The sequence below is a fragment of the Thermobia domestica genome, chromosome 16, assembly GCF_964235325.1.
Source record: "Thermobia domestica chromosome 16, izTheDome1.hap1.1, whole genome shotgun sequence".
NCBI classification, from domain to species: Eukaryota; Metazoa; Arthropoda; class Insecta; order Zygentoma; family Lepismatidae; genus Thermobia; species Thermobia domestica.
The window spans coordinates 77,603,868-77,619,530 of NC_137469.1; the positions used below are offsets into that span (position 1 = coordinate 77,603,868).

Consider the following 15,663-nt stretch of genomic DNA (forward strand, 5'->3'; position numbering starts at 1 on the left):
GCACACACAAGAATAATGCACAAATAAGTTTATTACAAATGGTCTATCCTTCCACAAACTGAAGTACAAACTAAAATAAGAAAACTTCCCCACCCTCACCCCCCTTCCTTGCTGGAGGACATTGTTACGCCTCTTTATCTGACTTGTGATTGTTGCAGATCTGGTCTTATCAGTCCACTTATTGAAGAATGTCATCTTTCGAAGTTTCTTTACTAAATGGTAGTTATTCAACTTAACGGTAAATTTATTATCGAAAGATGGAGTGAAAAAAAAAAAAAAAAACGTTAAGACCTATGAAAAGCTTAAGAAAAGACCAATAAACAAAACAAAACAAAAAAAAAAAAAACTCCGAAAAAGGCAAAAAAGGACAAATAAAATCCACAATTTTCTGGCCTACAATGACCCAAAGCGAACATACATTATGTTAACCCTCGTCTTCGGGCACTCGTAAAAAGGAGGATTTTTCCTCAACTTCCGGGCCCTAGTTATCAGCCTTCAAATAGTGAAAAGCTGTATTTTTTTAAAATTATTATTATTTTTTCTCCCAAGAAACCAAGTTAATTGCAATTTGCGATGTGATAGTTTCATTTACTTTTTCTCTCAGAAGGATTTCTGCCCATATGTTTATAGTTTAACAGCGAGTAGAAGTCATTTTAACAGATGTCATCAAACATCAAAACCATTTAGAATTTTTAATTTCTCAGATACAAAGTAAGATCTTTCGTTCCACAGTTCTTCAGTTCCACATACATTTTTAAAAATTGATTTTAATTTTCAAACTATTTCATTTTATTTTATTTTTCATCACTCTTTACTTTTAGATTCCATTGGTTGTTGGAGACGTTGTATGTTTCTCGATGCCACTTCAAGCAATCGAAGATCATATTGGGAAGTGGGCAATTAGTGGGGATAATATTATAAAGATAGATTCTGTCAAAGGAATTGCTTTACTCTCTCACCCAGGACCAGTCGTTGTGCAATATTATTTGTCATCGACGATTTCGACAAACGCAGAACTTGATATATTACCTGTGGATAGTGTAAGTAAACCTTATTAATAGTAAATAAATGATAAAATGTTATTAATGGTGAACGTTTCTATATGTATTCGTACCGGATTAGTTCAAAAAAATCGTTGAAAATCATTTATTGATTATAGGATTCGTCATTCAACTTACCTCCATTTTCAAATTTAATGCAAGTTTTAAAAATAGTCAATATTGCTGTATAAATTACATAAAAAAAACCCAAAGTTTCTCTTTTCTCGTCTTGAGGTTGAATTCACTTTATTATCCTCGTCCGATGTAACTTTAGTTTATCTATCGATATTTATGTATGTATTTGTAACTTTTAGGCATCTTATTAAGCTCAGAATGGATAGGTGTCAGGAATGCGCACATAAGTCTCCCAGGAATTCATTTGAAGGTATTATCCTGAATTCATGATAACTGGTGATATTGAGAAAAAAAGCTGAAAAAACTTTTGTTAGATTGGCCGGTCACGTAATTCAAATCCATTCGAATTTGAAGCCAGCCTTCTACCAACTTGGTCACTGTCGTTGAGCAGAAGGAAACAAAAGTAGTAGTGTAGAAACTGCTAATAGCTCTAAAAATGCCGCTAAATAATACTGTTCGGGGAAATTTTGACATTCAAATGCTTTGGTAAGCGTGCGCGTTTTCTATGCGTGAGGTGTTCGACCCTCTGAGAGGGAGCACCCATTTTCGGTATTGACCTCACATTATGAGGCAGTTGGGATTTGGGGAGCTATTTGAATTAAGAAGTAGCAAACCAGCCTAGAAAACCAGCAACAATGGTAATGGAATTAGTGATGTGCTGATCACACACATTCCAGTTAAAATCACAAGCTGGTCAGCTTAAGGTCTTCAGAATGTTCCTTCGCTATAAGTAATAGTAAAAGAACAAAAGCGGTATTTCCCTAATTTTCACATCAAAGAAATCATTTCGAAATTTGCCTTAAATCAAGTATTTAAAAAAAAAAATAAAAAATAAAAATTCAAGTAATTTAAATCATACTACGGTCCTGGGTTCGGTGGAACACTCAGTCGGAAAGGTGTAAAAAGCATTTTGAGGCCAGCCATCTTGAGTGAAGCTTTTCGTGGTTTTCCTCATTCACACGAGGCAAATGCCAGAATAATACCTAACATAAAGGTCTCAGGCCACTTCCCCAGGTTTGCTTTGGGACGTCATCCGTCATACATGGCGGGGTTAAAAGACCGTAAATGTCATATCCCCAGAAGTGTAATTCCATATCGTAATTAAATCATAGCTATTAAAATCGCCCTGATGCTGGATGAAGGAAACAGTGAGATTTGTGAAATATAGCAGCAAAAGATAACCACGACGCACCACACAGCTATTAATGTTCTCAACACTTTGTATGTATTCTTTGCGACATTGATACAGAAAAACAGGTCAACTTGAGTTTTATTAATATAACGTATTTGTTTCTGTGATCGTTGAGTTTATATGAACTTTATACAAAATGCCATTTGATTTAATCTTGGTTTTCTTTCAGATAAAATTCCTTTACAAGGAGAAGTTGCGCGTAACCAATAGAGATACTTCATTTATTGTGCCCTTTGTGTTGAGTAATAACGAAAAGGATCCTACGAAGATATCTAATTTTATAGCCAAGGACTTATCTTGTGCAGTTGGATATACTGTTGACGTGTTTCCTTTCGTGTGTAATATAGAGTTTAGCGAGCAGGTGGCCATGGAAGCTAGTGAGATTTTCTCAACACATCCTCAATTCAGCGTAACAGAAGGTAACTTACGTTCAATTTTCTTTTTCTCTTTAAGCTCTGTAATGTTAATTAAGTAAAAGTTAAAAAGAAACTGGAAAAATATCAATTTTCTTTTTCTAGTGTCCAAATTTATCAGGATAGCTTTCTTGTATGTTTAAAAATAGATGAATCTATAAGTATTTTTATTGGGTTGGTGCGATTAAAATGTTGTACTGACATGTGTCACTTTCAAAGGTCAAGATGAGCTACCTTGTGGCTAAGCGATTAGCATACGTGCCTTTGGCGTGGGAGATCCGGGTTCAAGTCCCGGTAGGAGCTCATGTGGTTCAGATCCCACGTTTAAGCTGTAGGTCCGCATCTTATATAGCCTTGCTGCTGAAAGGAACTCTAAACATAAATCAAATCAAATCAAAGATCAAGAAAATAAAAATTACAATACCTATTAGTGAAAATAGTCTTTGGCTTCAACCATACAATTTTGATATGCTCATTGAACGACTGGATTCCATGAAAAAGACGTCTTAAGTTTGTGGTACGAAGTCCTGAACCGGATGTTCTACCGCCCAGTCTTAGGAAAATTCCTCTCTGACAGAAAGTGATCGAGACGCCAAAAGAGGTGGCAATCGACAGGGGAGATATCAGAAGAATGCGGTGATTGAAGAAGGTTTCATACTGCAACTCATGGAGAGCTTGCACGATCCTTTGAATGTGGATATTCATTGTCATGCAACATGAGAGTGTCATGTCTGTTGAACATTGATGGGTGCTTGTGGACAAATTCGGTGCATATGATGTAATTGAGCACCGTAACGATTCGCAGCAATAATTTCACCTTGACAGATCCAGATATGGCGTCAGTGTTCTGTCTGCCAACCTGTAGCCTCGAGTGTGTTCTTTCTCTGCAGTACTACTAGTGGAGGTGGGTAGGTAGGTTAGTGTACTAATCTTAGGCCATATATGTATATATATTGTACATAGTATAATAATAAGAATAATGCACAATACAATAGGAATGGCAGGCAGCCGTAAGTACCGATAAAATTTCCTTAACACTCTTAAATTACCACTGTTGAGATAAAAAACAATATGAAGATTTTATTGTGAAAAAGAATCCGAAATATTGTAGGAAGAATTATTCGAGGAACATTAGCAGGTGAATAATTTTGAATTAACAAGTGTAAATAATAGTTAGCCTTCCTCATTAGTGTAGTGGTAAGTGCTTATCCATTTGTTGCACGTCGTTCCGGGTTCGATTTCCGCTGGGAGAACGTTCAACGTATTACAGTGGTTCCAATTCCAATTTAAGCTGTAGATCCATGTGTTCTATAGCTTTGATGCTGAAAAGGGATGCTAAACTTACACAAACAAACAAACAAAATATACAGGGTGGTAAGAAACTATTTGAACAAACTTCGAAAGCTGATTCCTGAAAGCAAAAAAGTCCTCTGGAACTTTGGTCAGTGAGGGATAGTTTTGGCGATATAAGGTGTTGAAATCGTTGGAAGAATTAACTTCAGAGGGTTGTAATTCAAAAACAACGCAACATAGAGAGTGCGGTTTTGAACATGACACTCGAAGTCATACCTGCTCGATTGAAAAATGTATGCTTCAAACCTCCGCAAGATGTGTGTGAGGGATTCCCCAAAGGAACGTAAGGATCTCCTATAACCTACGTTCTTTTGGAGAATCCTTCGTACACATCTTGCGGAGAGTTTGAAGCATACACTTTTCAATCGAGCAGGTATGACTTCGAGTATCATGTTCTAAACCACACTCTCTACGTTGCGTTGTTTTTGAATTACAGCTCTCTGAAGTTTATTTTTCCCACGCTTTCGGCACCTTATATCGCCGAAATTGTCCCTCACTGACCAAAGTTCCAGAAGACTTTTTTTTTTTTTTTTTTTTTTTTTTTGCTTGTTTCGTTGTCAGGAATCAGTTCCCGAAGTTTGTTCAAATAGTTTCTTACCACCCTGTATAGTTTTACGTAATGAAGAATCTTGAATATTTGTAGAGTTGACATAATGTCAGATATATAAAAAATGCATCTTTGTTTCTTTTCCAGGATTTTATTATTGTGAAATAAAATCTCGTGGCTCGCCGTCGGCGAATGTGAGTATTATAGAGGCCTCGTTACACCTTAGAATCACAGTTCTACAGAGTGGATCACAACCTATGGTTGAGTCTGAACCACTAGAAATGACATTCTTACCATCTGTGTTTTTGCATACCCCAGAAGTTTTCCTCACTGATGCACAAATGACAGGAATACTTACAATATCGGGAATTCCTCAAGTTTTAAAAACAGTAAAGGTAAGTGGATACAGTATAACTCTAACGAACGGGGGGAAATAAATTCAGAATTACGATATGGATGACGAATCAGTGAACGTAATGTGAAATTTAGAGTCGAGAGAAATTCAAACATAAGAAGTAATTTGCACGGTCACTGACTTTGAAATTATACATTCACACACAGATTGCTAAAAGTTACTTCTATAGTAGCAAGTCTGTTATTCCGCCATATTAAAGTGCTTTTAAGAAGTTGGTAATTACAAAAGAGAAAATCACACAATTTCGAAAATAGTTACAAAACAAATTACACTAGACTCGCGCTAATCCGGCCTCTCAGTAATCCGGCGCACTTCCAATAAAAAATATGTGCACAATGAATTATCGTGCGCATGCGCAACAATGCATAGGACTAAGTTTTCTTTGAAAATTAATGTATAGTTGGATTTAATAAAGTATATCCTCTATGTTTTAAAATTATATCCTTCGATTTAATAAAGTACAGTACACTATATCCCCTATGTTTTCAAGATAAAAAAAAAAAAAAAAGGATAAATAAATAAATCAAATAAATGTCAGACACTCAATAATCCTTCACATCCGTTAATCCGGCACCTACATGTGCCAGGAATGGCCGGATTAGCGAGAGTCTAGTGTATCTTGCTAGGTTCATAATATTTTACAAATTGAAATACAACATACGTAGTTCCTTTATTAACAAAAATTAATTGACAGGCCAGCTTCGTCAGAGGTATTTCTTCTCTTTTTCAATAATACTTTCTTTTTAAGTTTACAACATACAATTTGATTGTTAATATTTTATTTTTATTTCACTGAAAAATAAACAAGCGAACTTGCAAATTTTAAAACCAGAAGCACCGCCATATATATGAATTTCTCAGCAAGTGTTCCGAACAGATTTGTCTGTCTTCATTTTCGAAGTACTTCTGAACTTCATTTCTCTTTATGTTATATCATTGAGCATCATTTTCTCCTTTTGATATATTAACAAGTTACTCTCCTCTTTTGAGCTGTTTTGACAACAAAATGTAAGAAGGGAAACTGTCTCCAAATATGATATTTTCAATGTAAAGTGAAGGATTATTTTTAAATTGGACGAGCCGTTTGGGCTGTACACTCTTTATATGTTCAATGTTAAATGAAAATGCAACATTGCCGTTTACCTAGACCCACAACACAAGTAAATGAAGTTATTGTTTGAAATGGGGCTAGCCATCGACACGTTAGCGTAAAAGACAGTAACTTCATTCACTTATGTTGTGGGTCCAGGTAAATGGCAACGTTGCATTCTCTTTTTACATTGGGGGCATAAAGAGTATACAACCCAAACGGCTCGTCCGATTAAAAAAAAAAATATATTTTATATTGAAAACATCATATTTGGAGACGGTTGCTCCTGTTACATTTCGTTGTAACTCTTACCCTATGTCAGGGGACTTTTGAGACACCATGTACACACACACACACACACACACACACACACATATATATATATATATATATATATATATATATATATATATATATATATATATATATATATTCCTCAAGAGAGCCTCAAGATTTTGTCCTGAAGTTCATTCTGTGGAAGAACTTCCGTCCCTTCATTGCACGGTGTGCTATGGCTGCTGTTTAGTGTAGTGTCTTTAGTGTCTTTATATGCTCTGCAGCTCATCCTTACATGGGCTATGTAGCTTGTCAGACATAATACATATTAAGCATTAGAGCCAGAAAAACGCATAAATGGAAATAGAAAAATAAGTACAAATACAAGTTTTATTTATTGCGTATTTTAAATAAAGTATGTATCCCGGAGGAGACTCAGCTCGTTGTTAGCTATAGTAAGTAAAGAAATAAATTTGTCTGATATACAATATGTACATATGAGAACGATATTTTTTGGTTTATATAAATCTGAGTGTGCGTGGATTCCATATTTAGGTTGAACCTGTAGACAAACTTCTACTTCATGTGGATTCCCCAGACACGAGCTCACACCACCAGTATTCATATCCAGTGCATCTGAAAGAATACTTTTGGAGACGTGGAGAACTAAGCACCCAGTTGAGCGTGGAAGTAATTTCGGATTTAACGCAGCAAAGGATAAAGGTAAGGATTAATAAATTTTTGTAATAATTAGAAATAATGCGACATTAGTATCACCCGTATATAAATATTTACTTGGTGATTTTTGAGAGGTGATATCTTCTATAGTTCTATATAAGAGGTATTGCAGAGCAAAATACTCATTTTTAATAAAAACTATTTTTTGTTGCAATAATGTTTGGATAGTTTATTAAAATAAAGAAAAGCAAAGCACTTTTTTAAAAAAACAATGCTTTTATAAACTGCATGAAAAAGGAGGATTTTTTTATGCTGTAAAAGTTGAGGAATAGGACTAAGACTATAAAACATTGGGTGACCTAAGTGATTCGCTACAATATGTTATAACTAATCGTGCCCAATGCTTTTATAGTTTTAGTCCTATTTCTTCATTTTACTTCATTAAAAAAGTTTTTTGTGATTTTATAAAAATACTAGCATAAATTATCAGCTTTGCAGAGTTAAATTAAGAAAAAATAGTAATATGTTCCGTTAGTCAGTCTCTTTTTCGTATTACTAAAGCGCTCTCTGATATTGGCCATTTTCGATCACTTTTATATATATCTCCCCCTTCCTTCCCCATGTTTCGTGGCTGAATTTGGATTTAAACGGCATAGTAAGTGCACTTCTCATCAGTGGACCCCGAAAATTATGGATTCAGCACTAATATCGGCCATTTTCTATTTATTTATATATGTATATATATATATATATACCCTTTTTCCTTCCTTCATGTTGCGAAGTACGACATCGAGTTTTCTTTTACGGTTTTTTATTGTTTACTTTTTGTTGTAAGATGTTTTCACATCCGATCAGTTCTTAAAGTTTGTCGTAATTTCACGTTATGAAACGTAATTCACGAAGATCTGGATATTACCTAGTTATATCATAAATACTGTCACAAAGTGGAGTGGCGCCGTAGGCATCCGGAGTGGCACAGTGCTGCCATCTGTGTATAAAGCGGAAGATGCATATAGTGTGTGTTTGTCTGTTCATGACATACGTTGATATTGTACTGAGTTCTGATGGAGTGGTGTGATTACGAAAATCGTGTCGCAGTAATTGCACTACACGAGGTCGGGAAGACAGCAGGTGAGATTTTCAACCTCCTGAAACCCCTACAAATCAGCAAGAGATTTGTGTATCGCGCCATACAGCGATACACCGAGATTGGAACGGCAGCTGACCGCGCAAGGACTGGCAGACCACGAACGGTACGAATCCCGCAGGTCCAGAAAGCAGTCGCAGCAAGAATTCGAAGAAATCCTGTTCGAACACAAAGTGTGATGGCTGCTGAGATGAACATCAGCAGGAATTCTATGTCTCGTTTGCTCAGGAGTGAATTACATTTACGGGCGTATAAGAGGCGGACTGGTCACTTTCTGACCCAAATATTAATGTCGCAGAGGGTCCTTAAATCAAAGAGACTGTTGCAGCGTTACGCCAACAATCTGCACAGAAAGATTCTGTTCACTGACGAAAAGATGTTCACAATTGAGCGGGCCTACAACACCCAAAATGACCGTGTGTATGCCACGTCATCTACTGCTGATGAGGCAGCTCCAAGGGTTCAGAGGGCACATCATCCTGCCTCAGTGATGGTTTGGTGGGGAGTGAGCTACTCAGGCACAACCCAGCTGCATTTTTGCGAAAAAGATGTTAAAACATCTGCCAAGGTGTACCAGGACACAGTGCTAACACCTATAGTGAAACCACTGTCTGCTACCATGTTCCCTGGAGAAAGTGGACCTTCCAGCAGGATTCCGCTCCAGAACACAAAGCGAAAACAACCCAGGACTGGCTGGCACGGAACGTCCCCGACTTCATTTCTACCGCTGATTGGCCTTCTATCAGCTCGTACCTTAACCCGTTGGACTACCAACTTTGGGCAATCCTTCAGGCAAAGGTCTGCCATAAACGGCATCCATCTGTCGAGAGTCTGAAATAATTCTGGACCCGAGTAGTGAACAATTTTCCCATGGACGTGGTGCGTGATGCCATTGACCAGTGGCCGGACAGACTTCGTGCCTGCATCAAAGCCAAGGGGGAACATTTCGAAAAGTGATTCGTGCGTCAGGTATACAACATATCAATGTAAAACATGACCAAAATAAATTGCCTTGGTGTTAATACTCTCTGTGTTATTCACATTCAAACTTGTGACAGTATTTATGATATAACTAGGTATATTGTACATGCCAAATTAAGAGCATTTTGACAGCATAACGACATACAACACGTAAGTTAGTAGAGAACAATTAATAACTTAATTGATTTTACAGTGAAACGTTAAGCAATAGTGAAAGTCATATGAAAATATTGTATTGTGAATCGGATTTGCGTGCCTGTACAAAATTTCAGAGCTCGAGTTAGTAAAAAGAGCGTGAAATGAAAGCTGACAAGATTTGAAACTCAAATACAGAAAGGTAAGTTAATAAAAGTTTTGTAAAAAGGAACTAAAAATTACCGTAACTAAAGGAGGGGAAAGTATTTGATGCAACAATATACGCACAAACAGATAAATGAATAAATATACACAATTCGAAAATCCAGAACACATACTTGTCTCGGAATATCATATGGATACTACGATCGCATACGAAGTGCTCGGAGCGGTTACAAGAGAGTTAGGAAGTGGGTGGAAAAGAGGACTACAAATAGCCCAAGACTATAGGAGAATAATATGAAGTAGAATCCTAAAGAGGTGGGTGCCAACAACCCTGACTGAATTTGCTTGCCACCGAATAGGATCCATTGGTGAGCTTGTATTTCTGCTCTAACGAACCTTAGATTTCGAACGCTGCACAGTTAAATTAGCTTGACCTAGATTAAACCGTAACTCTTACTAATTACAAATGTATCTGAAACACATTTGCATCAACTAGACAACAGTTAACAGATAACAGATTAATATGCGCTTTAGGTTATAATAATAATTTGTAAGTCATATCTGAGAAAGAAATTGAACATCCACCGTCTTCTGAAACTTTTGTAGTTACCTGTAAACATCATGTTCAGATACAATGTCTTGAAAGAAAATCTGAAGAGAAACTAAGAATAAACCTACCTTCCGATAAATGTATAAAGATTATGATATTTTTTGAACTTTTTTTGTTAATTAATTAAAGTGTTTTGTAAAGATTTCCTCTTACAGGGAGAGGAGCGGGAAAGCTGATTCAATTATTAATATTCTACAGCCAAGAACACACTCGTAAAACTCACCAGATTGGGACTGAAGTTATGCCTATTTCATAGTTACCAGCGTGTTATTATGTGGCCAATACCTGCGTTTAAAAAATAAATTCGTGCGTGGAAAAATCATATATCCCGGTTATTCTGCTTCTCCTTTTTGCCAGGGAATTTTAATCACTTTCTCTTTTAATTCAAAACGACTGATCGTCGCCTTTTCAGCATAAGGTTGTGCAGTGTCTTAGGGATTGGGAAGTTGTATGTTTCATTGTTTAGATTGGATTTTAGTCTTGTGAGCAAGAATGAACGCGTATTTCATGCTGTGTAATGTGTCTGGCGAAAAGCTTTTCCACTGGCAAAAGTTTACAGAAACAAGTGACTAGACCCTTCTGAAGAAGATAGTAAAGGAGTAGTCCATTGTGCTGACATTTTCCGTATATGAAAATGTTTCTGGACGATTTTTCCACCGACCCGCGAAATCTGGACTGGCTGTTTTCGCGATGTATCCACTGCCGAGTGTGGTCAACTGGAAATGGGAACCTTTCCACCGACATCCATCCACATTTAACTTCCTGATACTAATGCTTCATTACAAGACAGGACGAGGCCTAGACCATACATCATCATCCTCGTGTTGAAAAATTTATTTCAAGAAGTTTGCTAACCATTCTTTAATCCATTGTCTTTATCCTCACACCTTTTGAAACCTTAATGCATGTTTGACTAGAGGTTTAAGTCTACAATTTGCACTGTCGCATAAAACCTTAAATCTTTTATTCTCGAACGACTACCGGAGTGAATGCGTGAGTAGTATGCGGAATGGTGTAATGGAATTCATATGTGGAATAGGTCAGGCGTTGGTGGTGGTTATGAGAGATTTCTCCGATTTTCAAAGAAGGAAAATTGTATGTGCGCGGTTAGTTGGAGCAAATGTATCCAAGACTAATGTGTGAGATATATCGAGGGTTACACTGTCCAAAGTGATTGAGAGATACATATAACTCATGGCAGACGTCATCAGGGAAGAAGAGTGAACGAAAAACATGCCTAGGGTAGAGAACCGAACATTGAACAGAGTTGTCATGCAGAACCATAGAGCTAACGCGGCACAACTGACTCCAGAAAATAATCATCAAGAGTGACCTATTTCCATAACCACAGTCCGACGAAAGCTCCATACCTCAACATACACGGTCGTGTCGTGTTATGACGTTGGAACCTTTAATAATCGCCGTCAACGCGATAGCGCGTAGGGTTGGTGCAAAAAACACTAAACATGTACCGTTGATTGGAAGAGAGCAATATGATCCTTTGAATTAGGTCGGATTGATGTATAAGAGACATCTAGAAATGACTATATTCCGGAATCCTGCTTCCAACGGTTAAACATGGTGGCGCCTCTGTGCTGGTGTGGATTGCAGTTTCACCCTGTCCTCACTCTCAAAGCACGAATTATTGTCAGTGATTATGTGGACGTTTTAAGTGATCAGATGCATCCTATATTACAGTCTTTTAAGATGACCGTTCGCCAGTATACATAGCCATACCTTTTCTCTAGTGCATTCAGCCATACCTTGTAGACATGCTTTGAAAAATATCAGAATGAAGTTCAACACTTATCCTTACCCGCTAGTGTCCCGACTTAAACATTGTTGAATATCTATGGTCAGTTGGGGAACACTGTGGCTCAGTGGTAAAATGCTTACCTGTGGTGCATAGAGTCCCTAGTTCAATTCCCGGCCAAGTAATAAGTTTGTGATGAACAACATCGTGTCCTTGGGTTTTCTCGGGATACTTCCGTTTCTTCCCACTTTCTCATTCCACCAATTCTGCCATCGTCGTTTACTTTTCTTAATCATCCGTTTCCCTTAGTCCGAAGGGCATAATCATGGGACGTTAAATTGAAAGATTTCATCTATGGCCAGTTTTAGAACAGCGAGTTCGGTACAGATTTCTTGGTTGTATTCATTGATACAAACGCATATTAATCAGTCAAGATGAACTTTGTTAAGGTTTCCATTATTTTGATAATTGTTTGTATGTTGTGTGTGTGTGTTCAGAACTAGAGGAATAATCAATATATTTTATGCCACATTTTCGTTATTATAAATGTAATGAATTTTAAAGAGTAAAAATGTACGAAAAAAAACGAAGATACTGTGGTATTCTGAATTACCATGCTGGGGTGCTAACTGTTATGGCATCCTGTCACATAGTTTTACTTCTTAAAATTTAAAGTAGATTTTGTCTTATTTTGTTGAATAACGTAAAGTTCTTTGTAATGTTTGATAGGTTCCAGTAAGAATACGATTCGTTGGAGACAAAATGAACATACCATGTTTAGCCAACAATATTGGTTCATGGGGAAGCCCCATTGGCGATTTGCTCTACGCATACCACCATTCTGCTATGATCATAGGATCGGTCCTGATTTTGCTACTGAGTATTTGGTATGGTAAGTACTTTATCACCATAAAATATACCTGTCTAGACTGAATTTTTTCTCCTAAGGACTATGTGATGTGCATTGTTAGTGTGGGACATTAGAGCCTGCGGGTCACGTTTTCCTATGTTTTCTTAAGGAAGACGTGAAATACTGAACAAGCGTGCTCTAACTGAATAATCACCAAACACGGCTAGGTGGTGTCACTAAACCAAAATAACAGGGGTAGGGTGACTAGTTTTTTTCCTTGTGATTTGAAAAGTTGTATGAAGGGACGAAAAGTAGAGAGCTAGTGGAATGAAGAATGCTATGTAGACAAATAGTGAGCAAATATTACTTCACTATACAGTTATTTATTTGCATATGTCAATATTTATCTACTTTAAGTTTTGTTGCTGCTTTACATTAGCTTTCTATGCTCTACAATCGACAAATAGTTTTCCGATTTTTAATATCAGTATCTTCGATATGTACAATTTTACGCGTGTCAGTACAGGGTTGTTAATGGTAACAGAACTGAAAATATTTTGGATGACAACGTTTTAATTCGACGCACTTCGAGAAGAGGGCCGAAATACATTTCACAGACGTGTCGTATTCACAAAACTGAAAATCATGATTCTTGTGTTTCCAGAAGAGAACCGAAGTATATTTTGACATCATTTGGAAACATGGTTAGTTAAAGATCATTACAATCTGCAACGATATTAACTCTTTGCGGAGAATGAATGAATATATATATATGTTTTTATTTTAAAGGCTCTTCTGAAAACTACAAAGCTTGCTCTTTCAAAATATATGTAACTTGTTATACTTACGATAATTATTCTACCATTTGGTAATCTTTACGTTAAGCACATGTGCTGAGCTCCTTGCCCGTGCGGAATGTGTTAAATAACTGTGAAAATGATAACTCGAGAGAACCATCTACAGTAGTTCTATTACGAAAATCTGTTATTTTTCTTTTGTCTGTAATTTCGTTCCCACTTCAATATCGGTTTCGGTTCCAGAACCAGAACCGATTTTCTCAGAATATCAATATCGGTTTCTGGCTCCGGAACAAATTTTCTCGGAAAATTCGTTTCTGTACCGAGACTGTTTTTATCAGAAATTCTCTTTCGGTTCCGCGCCCGGATTTTTTTCTCTTTCGGAGCCGAAATACAGTAGAATCCATTTATCCGTATCGGTTCTATTACCGTCAACAACCTTGTATCAATAGTATCGCCAGAAATCTGAAGAGCGAAGCTTCGACTGAATACCCACTACCACAATATTTTTAATGTTCTATAAAAAAATTCGTTAAAAATATCCAATTTTATGAAATACAATGTATTTTTGCTTTGAGATTCGAGACTTACTCTTCTTCCAAACTATGCTATGCATAAGTATCGGAAGTCCTATAGAACGGCTATATCCGTCCATCCGTCTCTCGACAGATATCAGAGGGGAAACGGTAAGCGATATTGAGATGCGTTTTTTTTTTTGTTTGTTTTTTTTAACAATCTATTCAGTGTCCCGAGAATAGGCTCCATCTTTTCCGTTAACTCTATTCAAACTGAAGTGGTTGAAATTAACTGTTTCCGGTTTCAATGTTTAATACTATAGAACAAAACCATTAATATATAGCGACAGGCGTTTTTTTTTTTTTCAATCGCTTTAGCGTCTCAAGAGAATACCCGCAAGACTGTGCTAAAACCGGAAGTGATTGAATTTCACTAGTACTTCCGGGTTCAATATTGATTTCCGTAGAACAACAGCGGTAAGAGATATGGAGAAGCATTTTTTTTTTTTTTTTTTGCAATCTATTCAACGTCCCAAGAATAGATTCAATTTCCTTTGTTAACCTTCTATTCAAACTGGAAGTAGTGGGAATCAATCGTTTCTGGTTTCAACATTGATTGTCATAGAACAGAAACATTTTATACAGGGATGCAAATAACCATTCGTCCACTTGCCCGGGGCGAATGGTTCATCGGTGCGGGCGAGTATTTAATATCATACCGAAGGTATGTAAACGATTTCTATTGTGGGATGTGGGCTAGTAGCTATTTTCTTGGGCTAGTACAATTTTGTTGCTTATTTGCATCCCTGATTTTAATATATAGCAACAAGCTGTTTTCAGCAATCGATTTTATATTAAGAGAACATATCACCATCACCCGCAACACACTACATAAACCGGAAGTGGTTGAAATTTACTAGTATTTCCGATTTTAATACTTAGTTCCACCGAGTAAGAGATATCGAAAAGCGGTTGTTTGACATATTCAATGTCCCAACCATGAATTTTCTCCCTACTTTTATGTATCTGTTCAAACCGTAAATGGGTGGACAAACACCGTGCTTGTGGGTTTTCTCAGGGTTCTCCCGTTTCCTCCCACTTTCTTCATTCCACCATTTCACTCATCTCTCATCATCACCGTCTCCTTTAGCCTAACCGGCATAACCGTGGGACGTAAAACTTAAAGATTTCATTTCATTTTTCATTTCAAACCGTAAATGATAAAAATCTACGATAAAACGGAAATAGCGACAGACAGTTTTTGATATGGATTCAGTACCACAAGAAAGTTTTACCTTTGATTTTATTCTTTTATTGCTACTGGAAGTGATAGACATTAATTTGTACATCCAGTTTCGGTGTTAATCTCCACAGAGCCAAAATAGTACGAGATAGCGAGTAATGGCTTTATAATAAGGATACAGCGTCCGCGGAAAAGGTTCTGTCTTTGATTTTATTCCTGTATTGCAGCTTGTAGTTATATTACGTCAAGTTTGAATATTGAATTCACATAGTTGGGAAATCTATTGTAGTTAAACATTGTGATACGAAACTTACTTGTTTAAAAAGTT

At 36.8% G+C, this 15,663-nt stretch overlaps 1 protein-coding gene across 1 annotated transcript in view; it reads left to right on the forward strand.

The window, feature by feature from the left end:
• Positions 1–15,663, forward strand: part of Gp210 (nucleoporin 210) — a 134,008-nt gene that overhangs the window by 106,291 nt on the left and 12,054 nt on the right. Inside the window, exons 26-30 of the mRNA XM_081742649.1 lie at positions 822–1,040; positions 2,537–2,786; positions 4,828–5,075; positions 7,017–7,184; positions 12,660–12,822. Of these exons, the coding sequence (XP_081598775.1) occupies positions 822–1,040; positions 2,537–2,786; positions 4,828–5,075; positions 7,017–7,184; positions 12,660–12,822 (1,048 nt within the window). The remainder of the gene's footprint in view (positions 1–821; positions 1,041–2,536; positions 2,787–4,827; positions 5,076–7,016; positions 7,185–12,659; positions 12,823–15,663) is intronic.